The sequence below is a fragment of the Cyrtonyx montezumae genome, unplaced genomic scaffold, assembly GCF_038088225.1.
Source record: "Cyrtonyx montezumae isolate F1298 unplaced genomic scaffold, pur_monq_1.0 scaffold_15, whole genome shotgun sequence".
NCBI lineage: Eukaryota > Metazoa > Chordata > Aves > Galliformes > Odontophoridae > Cyrtonyx > Cyrtonyx montezumae.
The window spans coordinates 914,193-933,741 of record NW_027071881.1 but is presented as its reverse complement, the minus strand read 5'-3'; the positions used below and the strand labels follow the sequence as shown (position 1 = coordinate 933,741).

The 19,549-nt window shown below is 46.7% G+C and overlaps 2 protein-coding genes across 3 annotated transcripts; both read left to right on the top strand.

Annotated features, from left to right (window-relative positions):
- Positions 1–1,470: 1,470 nt before the first annotated feature.
- Positions 1,471–9,902, top strand: LOC136045653 (eosinophil peroxidase-like). The gene is made up of 11 exons (XM_065731676.1): positions 1,471–1,632; positions 2,371–2,494; positions 3,296–3,425; positions 3,619–3,825; positions 4,690–5,005; positions 6,441–6,601; positions 6,921–7,167; positions 7,669–7,839; positions 8,803–9,040; positions 9,220–9,438; positions 9,846–9,902. Exons 1-11 carry the CDS (start codon positions 1,563–1,565, stop codon positions 9,859–9,861), a joined length of 1,899 nt encoding a protein of 632 aa, XP_065587748.1. The 5' UTR covers positions 1,471–1,562; the 3' UTR covers positions 9,862–9,902.
- On the top strand, positions 9,353–18,826 carry LOC136045654 (1-acyl-sn-glycerol-3-phosphate acyltransferase alpha-like). Of its 2 annotated transcripts, XM_065731678.1 has the most exons (7): positions 9,353–9,438; positions 15,034–15,169; positions 15,750–15,883; positions 16,273–16,448; positions 16,875–16,970; positions 17,123–17,195; positions 18,414–18,826. In XM_065731678.1, the coding sequence occupies exons 2-7, from the start codon at positions 15,081–15,083 to the stop codon at positions 18,560–18,562; spliced, it is 717 nt and encodes a 238-aa protein (XP_065587750.1). In that variant the 5' UTR covers positions 9,353–9,438; positions 15,034–15,080; the 3' UTR covers positions 18,563–18,826. The 2 variants fall into 2 exon arrangements, with proteins under 2 accessions (XP_065587750.1, XP_065587749.1); XM_065731677.1 differs by lacking the exon at positions 9,353–9,438 and having other exon boundaries at positions 14,980–15,169.
- The last annotated feature ends 723 nt before the right edge of the window (positions 18,827–19,549 follow it).

Below are 19,549 nucleotides of genomic sequence, written 5' to 3'. Positions count from 1 at the left end.
ACTGATTTCCTGAAACCACGTTAAAGGAGAGCTCAGTTCTTGGAGCAGCTCCATCCCCATGGTGCAGCAGTCCTCCCAGGCCAACTCAGATCAACTCTTGGTTGGTCAGGGACGACAGTTCAAAGAATATTGGGAGATTTTTATCCCCTTTGTGTCGATTTCTGAAGCTTTCTCTTTCCCTAGAGGTGATCCCACTCAGGGAAGCATTGTAGGGGCTTCCTGCTCTGTTCTGAGGCCACAACCAGCCAATGATGGGCATACCCCAGAGGAGCTGTCTTAGGAGCCCCAGCAGAACTCATATATATATATAGATGTATTGACACTGCAATGCCAGAACCCCTGGCTCTGAAGATGCAAAGTGAAGCCCTCCCAAGCACAGGGAAGCTCTGATGGAGTGGGAGACAGTGCTCTCACCTCTGCTCTTTTCTTTCCCACAATGAGATTTGATTGAGAAGCTGTCGGATGCATTTCTCCTGAGCAGTGTGGATGAGGCCAGGCAGCTCGTGGATTCAGCCTACAAGGACACACGTGATCGGTGAGAGTTGGAGTTGGGCACAGCTCTCGTATGCTTGAGCCACAGCCACGGTCTGATCTTCTCTGTTGTGTTCTGGAGGTGCCACAACTCTCCTTCAGAGTCATTGAGTGGTTTAGGTTGGAAGAGACCTCAAAGCCCATGCAGTTCCAACCCCTGCCATGGGCTGGTTGCCATTCCTTTGATCAGGTTGCCCAAAGCCTCACCCAGGTTGGCTTTGAACACCTCCAGCCTCCCTTTCTGTCACTGCTGAGGTTTCCTTTTCCCTGCTTTGCTGCCCATGCTCAGATGGAGCAAATCTTTGTGGGTTGAAGTTAGAACATTCTGAGGGCTCTGAACAAGTTTTACCACTGTGCTGCGAGAGCATATAGCTTCCTACTGACCCATAAACTTCCTTCTTCAGTAGTTATCCTTTGAAGCTCCCCAGTACCTTAGGATCTGTCCATCTGAGAGCTCTTCAGGGCTCTGGGTCAAGGTACAGTGACCTGGATCGTTTGGGATCTCTGGATGGAAATAGGCATCTGTAGGCATTTATTAATGGGATAACAGTTGATTGAGAATGTGGTTCGATTTCCTCAAGGACAACAAGGCCACACACTCAGCCATTTTCTGGCAGATAGAGCTGGGTGACAGAGGAGATTTCAGTCCTGCTCCTCTGCCAAGGGTGGCAGGAGCAGCATGGTCTCCTCCAGCCGCTGCGTGGGCTGTGAGATCATAGAATCACAGAATCAGGAATTGGAGGGGACCTCTGGAGATCACTGAGTCCAACCCCTTTCTAAAATCGGGCTCCCTAAGGAGGTTGAGATGACTCTGCTCTGTTGGCAGTTTAAAAAGGGGCTCTGTGCTGCCTGAGGCTCGGTGTGTGATCCTCAGGATTTGTGGCCCATCTCAGTCCCGCAGAAGTTGCTTTGTTCTCCCTTGCAGCATAAAGAAGAACCTGGAGAACGATGCCTTGAACCCCATAGAGCTCCTGAGATATTTCAAGCAGCCCGTGGGGGGGACGCGGGCCGCCATCCGGGCCGCGGATTACATGGGAACCACCCTGACCCTCCTCAAGGAGAAGCTGCGCTGGGTCGTGAAAGGGGACTTCAATGTCACAGGTCGGACATCGCTTTGCTGGGAGCAGTGTTGTTGTGGGGAGATGCGGGGCTCTGTGGGGCTCGGGAGGATGGAGTGGAAGGGGTTGAGGGGGCCCGGGCTCCAATCCCTCTCACCCGACCAGAGCATCCCGTGCCGCGCTGAGGAGCGGTGTCCCCAGGAGGTGGCAGTCCTGGTCTCCTGCAGGAGCACTTGCAATGCAGTGGGGATGCACTCGGGGCCGCTTCCGTAGCGGAACAGCTGTAGCACGTCTGGCTGTAACTGTTAATTTGTAAAGGTAAAAAGGAAGGAGAGAAAAGGAAGAAGATTGCTTATTGCCCTTCTGCACAGGCTTGACATGCAATTATTTATCAGATTTGACCTCAGCTTTGTTGGTTTTAGTGCTTTTGTAGAATCACAGAATCACAAAGGTTGGAAAGGAGCTCTAAGATCATCACCTATCACCAATATTTCCCACCAAACCATGTCCCTCAGTACAACACTGAAACACTTATTGAACACAAACCATCAGTGACATGACAGAAGTGCAAACTGCCTCTCCAGGGAGCATCCTCAGCACAGCTCTGAGCAGGATGACCATAAATGCCATTCCCTTGTGCACCTCCACAAGAGGATGGTGCTATGATCACAGAATGGGCCAAGGGGACAAGAATGGAAACCTTTTCCTCATCTGGGAGATGACACAAACCCAACAGAGCCAGAACATGCTGGCACATTTATCCTCTGTGGTTACCCTGCAGACATGCTCACACCAGCTCAGCTGCGGATGATTTTCAAGGCAACGGGATGTGAGCAGCAGAATAAGAAAGTAAACTGTGAATTTTCTAGACGGTACCGAACCATCACAGGGAAATGCAACAACAGGTGAGAGGGGATGCATGGGACAACAGTAGAAGCAAAGCCATTTCCCCAAGAATGATCCATATATAGGATGCCTTATTTAGTTTTACAGCTCACAGAGTCGCTTTCCAGATGCGTGAATATGTTAATTACAGATCTGCTTTGAGGGTTCTTGGTGTCATATGTGGGTGAGCAAGCTGTCCCATTGTGTCTGACTCCAGCACAGGACCTCTGTCATCAGACTGCATCTTTCTGCTTTCTGACGGATTTTGGCTAGCTCTTCCCCTTTGCAGGGTGTCAATGTTCTTTTTGGCTTCCTGGCTGGGTACATGATGTGGCCACACCAGAAACCCTCTGGGTCACTGGACTCATGGGCTGGCAGCTTTGGGGTATATGAAGGGATGTGACTGTCACGTGGAATGTAAAAGTTATTTCTCAGCACTTCCAGAGCTCTCATAGTGTAGTGTAGTGGCACTATCTGTGCCAGATAGAGGTGTGTTTTCAAACAAACAACATGGGAGAGTAGCCCATCCCTCCACATTTGCCAAGCACCTGGCAGGCAGAACATGTCATGCCATTTGTGGCAGTAAGGAGGAGGAAGGAGGTCAGATAGGGGATGATTGTCCTCTGCCTTCCTAGGGGATGATTTAGCCTTCAAACATCTGTGTAAGAAGTAGGAGAGGGCTGCCAGTCTCCTTGCATTCTCAGAAGGTGGTGGCTGCAGTCAGGAGGAGGATCTAGATTCTGGGATAAGGATGGGTCCATCACACCTGAGCCAGACCTAATGTCACTAATATTTTGCTGTCCTTTCATTCACTGGTGCAGGAGAAACCCATTATTAGGAGCTTCCAACAGAGCTTTCACCAGATGGCTGCCGGCAGACTATGAAGATGGTGTGTCAATCCCCCATGGGTGGACAGAAAGAAAATGTTCCTTTGGATACCCTTTCCCACTGGTAATATTTGGAACACATCTGAAAAAAACCAGACAGGATTTAGGGATTGTCAGGGTTTGAACAGATCTGAGGGTGAGGCTGCAAAACACAAGTCCAACAGTGCGTGCCTTGTGATATTTGTTGATGACCTTGCAGATGCACCCATTCCTATGGCCATTTCCTGACACACACATTCTCTCTTCATACCCTGCAGGTTCGAAAGGTGTCAAATGAGATCGTCCGCTTCTCCCCTGGGCAGCTCAAGCTAGACCAGCAGCGGTCACTCATGTTCATGCAGTGGGGTCAGTTTATTGACCACGACCTGGATTTCAGTCCCGAATCCCCAGCCAGAGTCACCTTCAGCGGCAAAGTGGACTGTCACACGAGCTGTGCCAAGCTGCCCCCCTGCTTTCCCATCCAGGTACAGCCAGTCTTCTTCTTGTGGTGACATGGGGGACAGGGTGTCTGCCCTCTGCTGGAGATGGTGAAGCTCTCCCTGTCCCTGCTCACGAGGGAGCAGCTCCCAGAGCATCCCAAGGGGTTGGGCTGCTCTCAGGCAGTGGTGCTGAGCGCCAGGGATGCCACCAGATGCCAGGCACAGCCCATCTTTTCCCTCCTTTTCAGCCTTAAACCACATGTCCTTCAAGGATACATCTTTGCTTCAGAGGTGCAATGCAGTGTGCCCAGCTTATAGCAAGTGGATCAGAGATGGGAGTTGGTGGGTACTAGCGTCCCGTTGGTAGCCCAGAAAATCCATGCCCATTTGATGGTTGCCTGCTCACGGGGTGAGGAAGTGGTGGGTACCTCTCACTAGTGGCTAAGCATTGTGCTGGAAACACAGTAGTCACGTTGCTATCTCTGCCCCAGTAAATGCATCCAAGGAAGGGATGAGACTTCATTGAGTATTTTCCCACTGTGTGTTTGAGAATGCAGCCAGCAGCACAAATTCTGAGTGGCAACTGGTCACAACACAGAGTAGATATTGATGCTAGTGCCTCTCAGTTTTAATCCAGTATGTACTTACAAGGGGAAAGAGTTGAGGTATCTTAGAGAAGATTCAGGCACCTGCAGTCTTTCTTGAATATCTGGGACTTGATCTCCAAAAATATACCTTTGCTGTCAGTCTGAGTCCTCACAGCTGGGACTTGGGACCAGACTCCATACTGTCTACCATGAAAACTGTTTCTGAAATCACTCCTGTTGGCTTTTCTTGTGTCTGGAGTACCACAGTGCGGATTCTGTGCTCCTGAACTGGTTCCTGAATTATTCACTTATCTTTCTGCAGATCCCACCCAATGACCCACGGATTAAAAACACAAGAGATTGCATTCCTTTTTTCCGCTCAGCTCCTGCTTGTGACAGTGGCAGAGCCACTCGAGAGCAGATCAACGCGCTCACGTCGTTCCTTGACGGCAGTATGGTGTATGGCAGTGAAGAGCCTTTGGCCAACAAGCTGAGGGATTGCACCAACCAGCTGGGCTTGTTGGCTGTTAATCAGAATTTCACAGACAATGGGATGGCATATATGCCCTTTGCCAGAATGCCAAAGGACCCCTGTATCAAGGTCAGCGGGAAGGCTAAAATCCCTTGTTTTCTTGCAGGTAAGTTGGCTGCTGATGCCCGGGTAAATTCCGCAGAGAACAATTCAATCAGCTCTGGTTCGTTTCTTTGCTTGCTTGCTTCTTGTATTTGAGTAGAAAAAAAGCAGAATGAGGTGACCTCAGCACTGGCAGCATGCTGTACAGGACATCAGCACAGGCCATTACCCATTGGCACAGCCTTCTGCTCTGTTTACCCTTTGACATCTTCTTGACCACTTTTTCAACCCAAGCTAAACGTGATTCATGATTCTTTGTTAAAAAAATTAAGATCCAGTGTCAAGCTATGACATGAGTGTTTTTTGCAAGGACTAAACTTTGTTGCAGCTATAACTCAAAACTAAACTACTGTAGAATCATTAAGGTTAGAAAAGACCACTAAGACCCCCGAAGCCAACCTCAACCCTCCCCACCATGCCCATACCCACATCCCTCAGTGCCACATCCCCACGTCTCTGCAGTGCCTTCAGGGATGGGGACCCCACCACCCCTGGGCAGCTGTGCCACTGCAGCACCACTCTTTCTGAGAAGAAACTTTTCCTAATATCCAACCTGAGTAATATTTCAGTGTTCTAGGCCATAGCCTTTCAAACTGTGTTCCTGAATGAGCTTTATAAATTCATAGACAGAAATCAGCTGGAGATGAATTTACAAACTCACAGCTCCGTGCAAACTCCTTTGGAAATTCAGTGTTTGTTTGGGTCTTTCCGGTCCCTGAGGGTTGAGGGAGTGGTACATGTGCTGCTGCCCAAAGGGGCTCAGCAATCTCGGACTGGAGCTCCTTTGGCAGCGCCGGGTGGGTGCCGCCTGCTGGAGGAACCGCACAGTGCTCGCTTTGTCCCTCCCGCAGCCTCTCACAGGCAGGCTTTGATCGGTACTGAAAAGGGCTCTGTGCTGAATGCATGAGCAAATTCCTCCATTCACTGTGCAACTAAATGCCATGCATTTACTCCTCTCTGAGCGTCTCTTTATTCCATCATCACCTGTTCACTCTCAGGTTTCCTGCCCTGGATGTTTGAAGTTGGATTTAATATTTCGTTGTGATGCTTTTGTATCTTATTCCCTCAAGTCATGACCCATTTTGCTTTTAATTCTACTTTCCAGAGAGCTTGACTGAGACTGCCTTCTTGCTCAGTCCATGGTTTCAGCTGGTTTCTGACCTACAGACCTCTCTTGGCCATCCAGACATCACTCTGCCTGTTTTCATTTCTCTCTTGAGCTGCCAGTCTCTCTGCTGTGGGAACCTGGAGGAGGACTACTTGTAGTGAATATCTCAAGTTGCCCCTCCTAGCCTCCAAAACAAAAAGCTTCCCCATTTCTTGGCTGTCCGTCTTGGTGACACTCAGCACAACCACGCTTTTCAAGTTTTTCAGTAGCTTTTCAGTGGACCTCTGCAGTCCTCCATCAGTACAAGTAAGAGCTCTTGTGATGCCCCTAGGTGACTCTCGAGCAAGTGAGATGCTGGAGCTGGCATGCATGCACACACTCTTTGTGCGGGAGCACAACCGCCTGGCCAGAGGGCTGAAGAGATTAAATCCGGACTGGAATGGGGAGAAGCTCTACCAGGAGGCACGGAAGATTGTGGGTGCCATGATCCAGGTACAAGCCACTGCGTCACCCCCCAGCTCTGCTGCCTTGTCCTGTGGTATCACAGTTATCCTGATGTTAGTGAGAGGTTTCCATTGGGTGATGGTTTATTTTTGAGTTGCATTTTTCAACCTCCTCCTTAATATCCCAAAGACATATGAAAACAGGGCTGGAAACCTCTGCTGTAAGAGGACTAACGCAACTGCCCATGGGAATTTATATCATCTGTGTCAGTGCCATAAATGTGAGCAACAGCTCTCCCATTACTTTGTTGACAAGGGACTTGATGCTTAAGCAATTAATCATTCACACTTTCTTGGTTTCCCTTTAGATTATAACCTACAGGGACTACTTGCCTCTTCTTCTGGGAAGGAATTTACGGAGGTGGATCCCTTCCTACAAGGGCTACAAGGAGCTGGTGGATCCTCGCATATCCAATGTCTTCACTCTGGCTTTTCGTTTTGCTCATGCTTCAATTCCCCCATCTGTGGGTCGATTGAACAAAAATTATAAGCCCACATATCCCAAACTGCAACTCAGCAAAACCTTTTTTGGTGTCTGGCATATTGTGAAAGGGGGTAAGTCCTATGCTGGAATCACTGAAATCTCAGGATCATTACAGTTGGAAGAGCCCTCTAAGATCATACAGGTCAACTGCTGCCTACCACCAACATTGCCCACTAAACTGTGTAAACCATCTTGCACTTCTGGGGTGTAACTTTATTTCCTTCAGCCTTTCCTGTGCACTCTGGGTGAGCTCCTGATTCACCCAAACCTAAAAGCAATTTGCATTAAATGTACTCACTCACCTTTATTACCAGGCAGACTTTACCCCAACACAGCTGTTATCTGCAGTCAAATGCCACCCATCTTATTATGATGTATGCAGTCTGATTGATTAATTGCTGTAGCTTCTAAGAACTACAGTATTTTCTTTTTAACGTTTTATGATCAGAAAAATCCATTCTCTCTCACTGGAAGCCTGTAATGAGCTATAGGCCATGCTCTGCTCTCTGGAGCCTTCTTCCCACGTGCTTTCCACCTTGCATTGCTCACCAGTTGCTGTGGATCTTTTGCAGGTGGCATTGACCCCTTCCTGCGGAATCTGATGGCAAGCCAGGCCAAGCTGATGACACAGGATCAAATGATGGTGGACGAGCTCCGGGATCACTTTTCTGAACAGATCGAAAGGATTGGGCTTGATTTAGCTGCACTTAACATGCAGCGTGGCAGAGATCATGGCCTCCCAGGTAAGCTGGCGGTGGCAAAAGAGCTTCCAAAGGAAAACAAGTGAGAATCATGCACTTGTGTAATTGGGAAATATCTCCGGCCCATGCAGAAAAGCACACTGCACAATGTGAAAAAAAAAAAAGATCTCATTCTAGTTTCCCTACAAAGACTGTGTCACAGAAAAAAAAAAAAAAAGATAAAAGCGTGTCAAAACCACTCGTGGGGCTCTGCAACGTGAAAAACCAGTGCAATGGCATTGCAAGATGGTCTTGAGAAACAGGTTGTTGATACAACTGGATCAAGGGTGTGCTGTTGCCTAACAGCATTATTAGGCTGATGCAAGCACCTGGAGCTGCTGTGCCAGTAACACCCATGGAGCTTGAAGTAACACCCATGGTTCACCTTGAAGCAGTGATGAGGAGCACCGGATTCACACGTTGTCAGCTGAGGCAGAGGCTTTGCATTAGATGCAGATGTATGGTCAGGTTTTGCTGGGATTGCTCTGACTTTCTCTCAGTGGGGGGTTTTGATTTTCCACACTGTCTTTGGGAACACTGGTGTGCAGAATCCTGAATTTCTAGCTTTTGGGACTGGCATTAGGAGAACGCATGAGTTCTCTGTAGGCTTTTCCTTTCCTTAAGCAGACATTTGGTAAGACCCAGAAAGAACGGAATTGTACGCCGACTTTTGCTGTCTCTGTCCACCAAGATGCAGTTATTCCACCAGTTGTGGTCTAACGTATTCCCAGCTATTTGATGCACACAAAAATAGGCCAGTTGACAACATCCAGTGTTCCACTTCCACCCGTAGAAGTTGGCTCTGGAGCAAAGGAATGGCAATGGCATTAACAGTGATATTTAGAAAGGAAGTTTAAGCATAACTGGGAACATACCTGTGTCCAGGCTTTGGGAAAGAGGAAAAATCTTTCTAGGGAGAGGAAGTGTTGCTGACCTCTCTTTGCTCTGATACACAACAATTTGCAGGTTATATCTCCTGGAGAAAATTCTGTGGGCTCCCCCAGCCTTGCGATGTGAAGTCACTTGGTCAGGTATTGAAGAACGGCCATCTGGCAAAGAAGTTTGTGCAGCTGTATGGGACACCAAGGAACATTGACATTTGGGTTGGGGCACTTGCAGAGCCCTTTGTGGATGGAGGAAGGGTTGGACCCCTCATGGCCTGTCTCATTGGCACGCAGTTCAGGAACACACGTGATGGGGACAGGTAAGAGGGTCCAGTGTCTGCTGATGTGATGGTGAATGCTTTGATTAGCTGGAAAATTTGCCTTTGAAAAAAAAATCTGTTTTATTGGTTTTAATGGGAAAAAAACATTGTAGGAATCTTGAATGAGAAGAATTCAAGAGGAAAAAAATCTATTTTGTCATTCCTTATGTCTCCTGCAGGTTTTGGTGGGAGAATAGGGGGGTTTTCACTGCTAAGCAGCGCAGTTCACTGGCCAAAATCTCCTTGTCACGAATAATATGTGACAACACCCACATCTCTAAAGTGTCAAGAAATATCTTCCGGGCCAACAGATATCCTGACTCCTTTGTGAGCTGCAGCAAGATCCCAAAGCTGGACCTCAGAGCCTGGAAGTCAAAGAGGATGGAGGAAAGTACCAAGTAAGTTACAAGCCTCAAAAAGCAGACAGTTCCTGCCTGCAAGCAAGTGCAAATCTGCAACTAAAAGCCATCATTAACAGCTCAGACAATTCCAGCTGCACCCAGCTCCCACTTCCCTCCAGGGTGTTTAGTTGCTTTCTCCACAGGGCCGTGGTCTTATCACGTTGAAGGTGTGACAAGGGGCCTCTGTAAATGCCACCTTCACGGGGCAAGAAGAAGTAAGGCTTGAGGGACTGATGGAAGCAGGGAGACATGTCCAGAGCAGTCTCCTGCTCAGTGCTGGGGCAATGCCTGAGCTGTTGGGCCCTCCTTTCCAGCTTAATTTATGGAAATGAATCATGTAAGACAGCAGGAAGCTATGGCATGCCCTTTTCTGCTTTGTTAACGTGTTATTTTATGTCCTGCAGAAGAAGCATCTGGTGACTGATAATGCTGTACGATGAGGATTCCCCAGAAGTCTGGGTTCAGGAAGATACTGAGATGGATTCTTTTAATTGTTTGGTTGTTTTTTTGTGTGTGTGTCTATGCTTTTATTGCCTGAAGTCTTTCCAAAGAGATGAAATCCAGTGATAAAGAAACTTCACGGAAAGATACTTCACATCTGTGCAAATTGCTCAATATCACAAAGCAGTCCAAAAGGAGTTACCAAGAGACTTCCAGTCAAACAAACTGCGTGCTTAGGCAATGCCATATGCACCACATTCCACTAAGCCTTGCTGTTAGATAGCAAGTTTTGAACCTTCTTTTTGCAAGAAATAGCACAAAGTTTCCGATCTACATAAAAATATACTGGGGCATTGGAATAGATTTGCTTTCTTTTTTTATTATTATTTTGTTGTTGTTGTTGTTTTCTGAGGTGTAAACTCTTAGTTTCCAGAGAAAATATTGTAATTTCAGTGCTTTTTAGTGAAGTAGCAATAGCTGCCTTGCACTCAACTTGTTAAAAACACTCTCTTTCTGAAACAAGAAATGGTACTGATAGAAGGAAGCTGTCCTTTCATCAGTTCCTGCCCTTAGCCAAGAATGCCTAAGGCATCTTCTAGCATAATGGAAAGCATACAGGTTATTCCTGCAGCCTGGCATGAGCCGGGATGACTTCCCACTGGGCAAGTGGAGGTGATGGGAGGTCTCCTGGCAAAGAATCAAGTTGAAGTACAAGATGGTAGGAGATAATCTAACTTCTCCTCACAAAATCTTTTCCTAAAAGGGTCAAAATTACTTTCTCTTTCCTCTGTAGTTTGCTGTCTCGCTATTATTGATCAATAAATTGCAACTTTGAGCTGAGATCGAAATGTTCCATGAACTTTGTAAGAGGTACAATAACTGGAGACAAGTGGAGGATGGTGGTAGGTTTTATTTGGGGATATCAGACAAAGCAGATTCAAGTGCAGAGCCATGCATTTGTAATGAAGACGGGTATTTCTTGATGGACTTTGAATTTAGTTGCAAAAACCATTTGTCAATAACTTTTCCTTATCTCTCCTAAAGCTGGAAGAGACATGTGAGATCCTCAGAGACAAAGAAAAGATGTGGATAAGAATTTCTTCCAGTGCTTGGCCAAAACACTGGGGTAGCAAAGTGTCTCAGATGTGTAGGCTAACATCAGCCTGAGCATGTCTTGAACACAGAAGGCTTCTCACATGCAAATGTGCCCTGGCAGCATGTTGAAGCCCACTGTTTCCTTGATAAGTTCCTGACACTGAAAGATTCACAGGAGTCAATAGATGTGATGGGTGTGTGATGCCTGACTGCACTGGGGATGCTTGTTTCAGTCTCTGATTTTGTTTTCTAGTATTACCTGTCTGAAGTGTGTGCCTCTAGAATTTGTTCAGACCCTTGGTAGCACAGGAGGACACATTCATAACCTTTTGACTTCAGCGATTAACTTAATGAAGAGGAAATAGAATAGTTCAATCAGAAGGGACCTGTAAAGATCATTGAGTCCAAATAATTGGCTCAAAATCCCTATGATCTTTCTGTACATACTGAACAGAGGAATGATTTTTACGATTTCATCCAAATGCAAAGCTGAAATGTGGAAAATTGAATCAAGCTACTCAGCTTGATCAAACTGCCTGATCTAATGCATGAAACACATGCTCAGCATGACTGCGGCTTTGAAGGAGATTCCCATTAGATGGAGAAAAAACATACTTCCCCATCATAACTGCAATGTTGGGACAGGGACTAGAGAACTTGGAATCTCCGTTCTTGGAGTTATTCCAGCCTCACCTCGAGCAAATGTGTCTGGTGTTGGGATTCACCATGCCCCAAGTAGCTGGTTGGACTGCAGACCTCCAGGGGTCCCTTTCCACCTAAATTTTTCTACATGATTCTTTGATTTACAGGATAACCTGATCTATTTTCCAGTTCTCTTGGCTGTCCTGTGTGCTATCTCCATGCACGAAAGTGCAAGAGCATAAGCTCCTCTGTCATGGATGCCACAGGAAACGTCATGAGCCAGCACCAATTTTCTTGTAGAAACATTTCTCTTTCTATCGTTATGGGAGGTGCCATCTATTCATTCACTCATCAGTAAAAATGAAAAGCTTATCTGTGCCTTGTACAAGTGGGTTGCCTGTGGATTCTGGTGCTACAGTGGGAGCATGATAAATAAATTTCCTTAGTCTTCCCTGTTGAATATATTTACACTGAAATGCTTTTGAAGCTTTTAACATCAGTGTTGATTCTGTTTAGCCAAGTTCCCTTTAGCACCACTCTCCTTCTGTGGGCTGGTGTGGTTTATGGAAGTGAGCAGTCCCAATACTTTGTCTTTTGATTTCTTTTTCCAGTCTGTTCCAATGGAGAAATTTATGCCAGCAGTTTCCAGTAGGAATTGCCCTCATTCCAGAATCCAGTCCTCTGATTTCATCTTGAAATCATTCCTTTCTCACTTAAATGTTGATCTTGATCTTTGACTCAACTCTTCTGCCCAGCTTTGCTTTACTGACAGCAGCCAGATCTCTTTTAAGCCTTCTTTAAAGTCTGGGTAACTAGTGATAGGATGAGTGGGAATGGCCTCAGGTTGTGCTAGGGAAGGTCTAGGTTGAATATTAGGGAAAACTCCAAAAGAGTGGCGATGCATTGGTACAGGCATCCGCCAGGGACATGGTGGAGTCACCCTGGGGGTGTTTAAGGAAAGGGTAGACATGGTCAGTGGGCAATATTGGTGGTGGGTGGATGGTTGGACTGGATGACCTTAGAGGTCTTTTCTAAATGAGAATCTAAATAAAAAATAAATCTGTTTTCTAAAAGAGAAAAATTTAATTTTAAATTTTAATTTTTTTATTTTAAATTAAATTTTAAATTTAAAAATTTAATTTTTTTTTTCTGATTCTCTGATTCAATTACTCGTGTTTGCTCTGAATAAGTTAATTTTCTCAGTCTTTTTGCATTACATTAGACATCTTCTTCTGGACAGAGTGTGGCTTAGCAGAGTTGTGAGTCAGAGTCACTGAAGCTTCATGATGAAAGCTCATGATAATATCATGACCATCCTCCCCCTACATAAGATGCATTTAAATTACTCTGAAGAGGTTTCAAAGACCCAGGAGGAAAGGGGAGTCAGCTGAACACAGTTGTGTTTAGTTTGAAGGTCAGGAACTTCATTACAGCTGTTATTTCTGAAAACACCTTGACATTGGACCTGAACTGATTACCCCTCCACAATGTGTTAGGAATGGCATAACTTTGACATTTGTTTGGGGTTGACATGTTCCTTTCAGCTTGCTACAGCTTAGTACCTTCTGGTAGTGCACTGTGTACTACAGAAATACAATTTCCTTACAGCTCTGATGAAAATACCCGAAAATTGCTGTCAGTGGCTTACAAATAAAGCTTTTCAGTGGTTTGAGGTGGATCCTGTTTTGCACCATGTCCTGCCCATAGACATTCAGGCAACATCTCCATGCGTGGTGTTGTGCAATATATCTGCCTCTCTTGTGGTGTGTGAAAACAGCAGCCTTGATTTGAGAGCTACAGCAGTCCCTGCAGGATAGCTATTCAAAGCCCCTCTCATGGGCACTACGGGAACCTGTATTCTGATAGATCAGGATGAACCAATTGCTCATTGCATCAGCCTCCACCAATGTGTGAAAGACCATCACTGATCTTGATTGGATTAGTATGGGATGAAAGAAAGTTATTAGGCATTAGGGCTGTAATTGCATCCTTGGTGCCCAACTCTGTAACAGCAGAGTGGTGAGAAGGCTGTGGCTGAAGCACTTTGCTTTGTCAGTCTCTTCTGTGGTTACCAAAAATCCTCAAGCAGTCACTTATCTCCAGTTTTCCTATGAAAAGCAGGAGGAGTCATTGGTGAACCCCAGGGATGGAGCACAACCACTGCCTCCCTCTGTTGTCCCTCTGTTCCACTCCTTGTCAGTTGCTGCTGATTCTTGTCTGTTTTACTGTTCTCAGGGGTTTTATTTTGTTCTTTAGGTTGCAAGTAACATCTGCTGCAGTTTTATGGTTTTATGCAGTTTTCTGTTTGGAATTTAACACTGTTAATCCACCAAAGTGCTTTTGTTCTTCAGTCTCATTGCACAGTTCCTCTTCATGCTCAGTTTTTAGGAACTGAAATACAGTCGGAGCACTCCCAGGTTCTACTTGCAATATCCTGAGTTACCTCTTCACATATGGAGATGCTCCTGAACACACGCTTCCTTCTGACCATGGAGATGTAGTTTTGTTTTTGTCTAGAAACGTGGAATTTTTTTGTCACTTTTCCTACTCCAGCTGAGAAATGTCTGATTTCTGAGCTCAATGCCTCTAATGCCTGTATTAAGAAACTGTCTGCTGTGATCACTGCATTTCTCTTTCTTTCCTCCATAATACCGATTTCTGGTTTCCTGGACCTCTTGCAGTCAGCTCACAGTCCTCGTGCACAGAGTTTGACATAGAACCATGCTTGTGACAGAAGGCTTCTGCCCTATAGAACTGTAGAATCACAAAATCAATAAGGTTGGAAGAGACCTCTAAGACCATCCAGTTCAATCATCCACTTACCACCAATACTGCCCACTGATCACATCCCTCAGTGCCACATCTCCACATCTCTGGAACACCCCCATGGATGATGACCCCACCGCTCCCTGGGCAGTTTGTGTGACAGCCCCAGCTCTCAGCCTGTCCTTGTAGGGACTTGTTCCATCCCTGGGATAAGCACTCTTATGGAGAAGCAATTTTTCCTAATATCCAATTTCCTAATATCCAATCTGAAGGAGTGCTCCTAACACACAGTGTTCAGCCAGCCCACAGCCACGTACACACCCTCCACATTACAGAGCCTTGCTATTGTGTGTCTGCCTCAGCTTGTCAGCCAGCTCCCACACAGCAGCTCTGCATCTCCCTTGCTAAACCAGCTTTCCGTGGTTATTTTTGCCGGGAGCTCCAGTCTTGTAGAAGCATCTCTCCCAAGTCTCATTCCTACATTGCACCACCCACATGTAGGTGATCAAAAGAATCCAAACACTGCTCCATTACACCAGGTGCTAGTCGTTCATTTACTGTGCTGTGCAACATTCCTCTAGTTGACTCTGGGCTGAAGGATGGAGCTATTGTTTCTTCACTATCCATTTACTTTTCTGCTCATTGCAGTTCTAATCCTTTGCCGGATAAATCCTACATTCAGATACTTCTGCAAGATGACCTTCTATCAGGTGTGGATCTTCACCTTCAGCATTCTGGTTATTATTGTTGCTTTACCCCGTGGACGCAGCTGTGAAAACGTGAAGTAAGTTGTCTGTAGCTTCTTTGTGCTCTGGGCATTGATGGAGTCAGCTTGCACCGTGCTTGGGAGGGTCCTGGGAGCAGTGCTGTGGTGGGGAGGGATTAGTCACATGCTGGAATGCCATTAGCAGCTATGCACATTAATGTGAAGGTTTTGGGGTGGTGGGTTAGGCAATAGGAGTGCCGGGTGCATGGCAGGTTTACTGCAGTCCATACTCACAACTCAGCAAGTTGGGCAGCAGAGTACAAATAGGTGCATTATTAATGTGGGCATTATATTCAAATACATATGGGCTGATATTCAACTGATCCACACAACTGTTTTTGTTGTATTTGGAGTTCCGAGGCCATTGACCTAACCTATCCTGAAGAAAACCTGCCTGTTGTACTTGACTTCTCCAATGGCAGCTAAAGAACAGTCCTAGTTGCTTTTCACCCAGACAGGCAAGTCAAATCTGGGACAGTGAACAAACAAGCTACTCCTCAGGAGAAGTCTGTGAGATGGGCTGGTCTGGAAGATAAGTGTTTGGCTTCTTTACTCAATTTTAGTTTCTCTTTAGCTCACATTTGTTCCCCTTTTCCAGGTTTCTGCGCATGGCAATTCTTCCAGTCAAATATGCCCTTGGTATCAAGATAGTGGTGAAGGGCAAGGAGAACCTCAAGACTAAGAAGCCTTGCATACTTGTGTTGAATCACCAGAACTCCCTTGACATTATGGGTATGGGAGGAACCAGATCCTGCCTTCTTTTCTTTGCTCCATTGCAAGTAGTTATGAAACACCTAATAGCACAGGCTACTACAGAGTCCTTTCCACTTAGCCCCAAGGCCAGGGTGTGCTCCAAGGTAGCAGAGCATAGTGCTAAAGAAAACTCTCATCCTTTCCAATAGAACTGGGATGAGAGTGTCAGCAGACCACAGTAGTGTTACAGTTACCCAGTGTTAGCAGAAGTTTTTGAGTGGGAGGTTGGTCTGCAGACCCCAAGAATCCCTTTTCCAATGCCTTATTATGTTGGGTGGGAGCTACAAGCATGATATTCCCCAGAGCAGGGTATGGAGGGAACCTCCATGTAGATGAAAACTTGTTCTGTCCTTGTTCGTCTCTTCCAGTGATGATGCAGATATTACCAAATCGCTGTGCACCCATTGGAAAGAAGGAAATACTATACATGGGCCCCTTTGGCCTCGCATGCTGGCTTTCTGGCATTGTTTTCCTCGACCGCAAGAAGAGGGAAGAGTCCATAGCCACCTTGACAGAGATAGCACATACCATGCACAGAGATAATGTGAGTGGAAAAAACTTTTTGGTGAAGAGCAGGAGGAACTGGAAAATGTTAACCCTGATGCAGCTAGAAGGAGATCTAGTTCTCTGGACTGTGCACTGTGCAGAACCTCTGGTGGGTTAACTGCTTTGGGATCAGAAAGTGCTTAAGGTAGAGGAAGTGAATGCCTCTGCATAGTCAGGAGCAGACAGATCAGTCCCAGGAGGGTATGTGGTGGAGACACCAACTCTGTAAGTGTTCAAGAAACATGTAGATGTGGTACTTACATAAGCAGTATAGTGGGCAATACTGATGGTAGGTGGATGGTCAGACTGGATGATCTTAGGATCTTTTCCAACCTTAATGATTCTATGATTCTATGTCTGTGCAGTGATTTAAAATAGCAGTGATTTAGAATAGCTCCATCTCAATGTCTTCTCCCTCCTGCAGTTCCATGTCTTGATCTTCCCTGAAGGAACTCGCAATCAAAGTGGCTCCATGCTGCCCTTCAAACGTGGGGCCTTCCAGCTGGCCGTGAGAGCCCAGGTGAGAGTCACCTTCCTCCTGCTCCTTGGGATGCTCTTTGGCCACCAATAACCTGGTCCCTCACTTCCCTTTGGACTGAGCACCCACCCAGAAGCCTGCAGGTGGTACAGGGAAATTTGTAGATTCACTCACTGTAGACTTCCTCTTCACAGGTCCCCATTGTTCCTGTGGTGATATCTTCCTACAACAGCTTCTACAGCCAGAAGGAGAGGAGATTCACATCAGGTGATGATCACCTGGGGCTGGGTGCTTGTACAAGCTTTGAGAGAGCCATGACGTGGGTGGGAGAGAACCACGTGCAACGTGGAGGCAGAGTCTTGGGCTTCAAAGGGAAAAGGTGGAAAATAATCTTTCATTTTCCTACAGAGAAAAACAGCTTACTCTGTTCCTCCCCTTTCTTCCCCAATGCCAACCCAAATTGGGCTTCTCCCACTTACTACCCTCCCCTAGGTCGACCCTTCGTTCCTAGAAGGAGGACTTGCATCTGAAATTCTCATTCCTGTCATCATTTGTACCTCTGTAATCATTTCCTTGAAGGCAGACACCTCGAAGATAAAATTAAGCACCATTATCTTTCTACTCTGCTTTCTCCCACTGGGCCTATTCTGTCCCCTGCTGGCCATGGAAGGACGTTTCAGTCCTGGAAGCATTCCCCCACTGGCAGTTTGGTGGGAGCACAAGCAGGTGCTCCAGCTGTTTAATGTGTTGCGTGGGTTTATGGCCTCCTCTTCTGGGAAGCTCTTCTCCGTGCTTCTGTTCACTGCTTTTGCATGGCTCTGCCAACAACACTGCTGGATTTTATTTCCTAGCATACATGTAAAGGCATGCAAAGATGTTGAAAAGTAATATATGCTCTCCCCAGATGTTCAGGTGGGTATCTGAGCAGTCAGGATCTTGTCTCCACTGGCCAGAACAAGGGCCCCTGGGTACAGGAACAGAAGAGTATGAGGACAACTCCTTAGTTTATTCTCCCCACTTGCACCAGCTCATGCCTCCCGAGGGAGGTACAACACATCTTGGCAAACCAAGAATTTCTGTCATGGTTTTTCTCATCCCAAAGTGCATTGCTATAAGGAAGAACTCTGCTGAATTAGTATACATAGATCAGAGCATGACCAGTTTGTATGCATTGTGCTACAGATCTCTCATTCTCTTTGCTCTGATCTAGACAGACTCTATGGGCTACCATACGGTGTGTGATACACTGGATGTACTCGGATATATGTGTATGGTGATCTCTGTGGACAGGGAAAGTCTGGTTTGGGTTTTTGCTGCACCCATCTGGGTTGCTACACAGCTGTTCATGTGTGAAATAGTGTTTTGTGCCAATTTCTGTATTGCTCCTTGGCTTACACCAGTCACTGTGCTACAGCTTCTCTTGCTGTCCTACACCACTCCTGTATTTCCCTCCCCCTCACTGACCCTCCTTTCTCACTCTTCCAGGGACGAGCACCATCCAGATCCTGCCAGTAGTGGAGACTGCCGGCCTGAGCTCAGATGATGTTCCCAAGCTCACTGAGCAGGTCCGTGACTCCATGATGAGCACCTACCAGAAGATCTCAGGAATGACGAATGGGGGTTCCCATGAGTGATTCCACAATCACAAAAAGGCTTGGAAGCAGGAACAACAAAGGACCACACGCCTGACAGGGACAGGCAAAAGCATGGAATCACAGAATCATTTGCATTGGAAGGGACTCTTGAAGCTCATCTGGTCCAACACCCACAGCTCCATCAGTGCTCAGATCCCCTCCAGCGATGGGGCACCCACCGTATCTCTGGGCAACCTGTGCCACAGCCTCACTGCCCTTATTGTACAAATTTTTCTCCTTGTATCCAATCTAAATCTCTCCTCTTATTTTGAAACCTCTTCCCTTGTCCTGTCACAACAGACCTTGCTGAAGAGTTTGTCCCCTTTTCTTACAGCCCCTTTAGATACTGAAGGCTGCTCTCAGCTTTCCCTGGAGCCTTCTTTGCTGCACAGCCCCAGCTCTCAGCCTGTCCTCGTAGGAATGTGTTCCATCCCTGGGATCATTTTTGTGGTCCTTCTCTGGACACACTCCAACAGATCCAAGTCTCTCCTGTGCTGAGCACTTCCCCATCTGAGCACAGTGCTGCAGGTGAGGTCACAGTGCAGAGCAGAGGGGCAGATCCCCTCCCTGCCCTTCTGGCCACACTGCTTCGAGTACACAGAGACAGTCGGCTTTCTGGGCTATGAGGGCACACTGCTGGCTCATGCCCAGCTCCCATCCACCAGTACTCCCAGGTCCTTTTTGTCAGGGCTGTGCTCCATTCTTACATCCCTCAGCTTGTACAGACTGCAGGGGCTGATAAGACCCAGGTGCGGGTGCCCACTGCTCATCCTATCCAGGTATCTCTGGATGGCATCCCATCCCTTTGGCACATTGACCACACCACACAGCTTGTTGTGATCCACAAACTGCTGAGGGGTGCACTCAATCCCATTGTTGATGTCACTGATGGAGATATTAAAGAGCAGCATTCCCAGCACTGACCCCAAAGGGACACCACTCATCACTTGTCATACTGACCACCACTCTCTGGGTGTGGTCTCACAA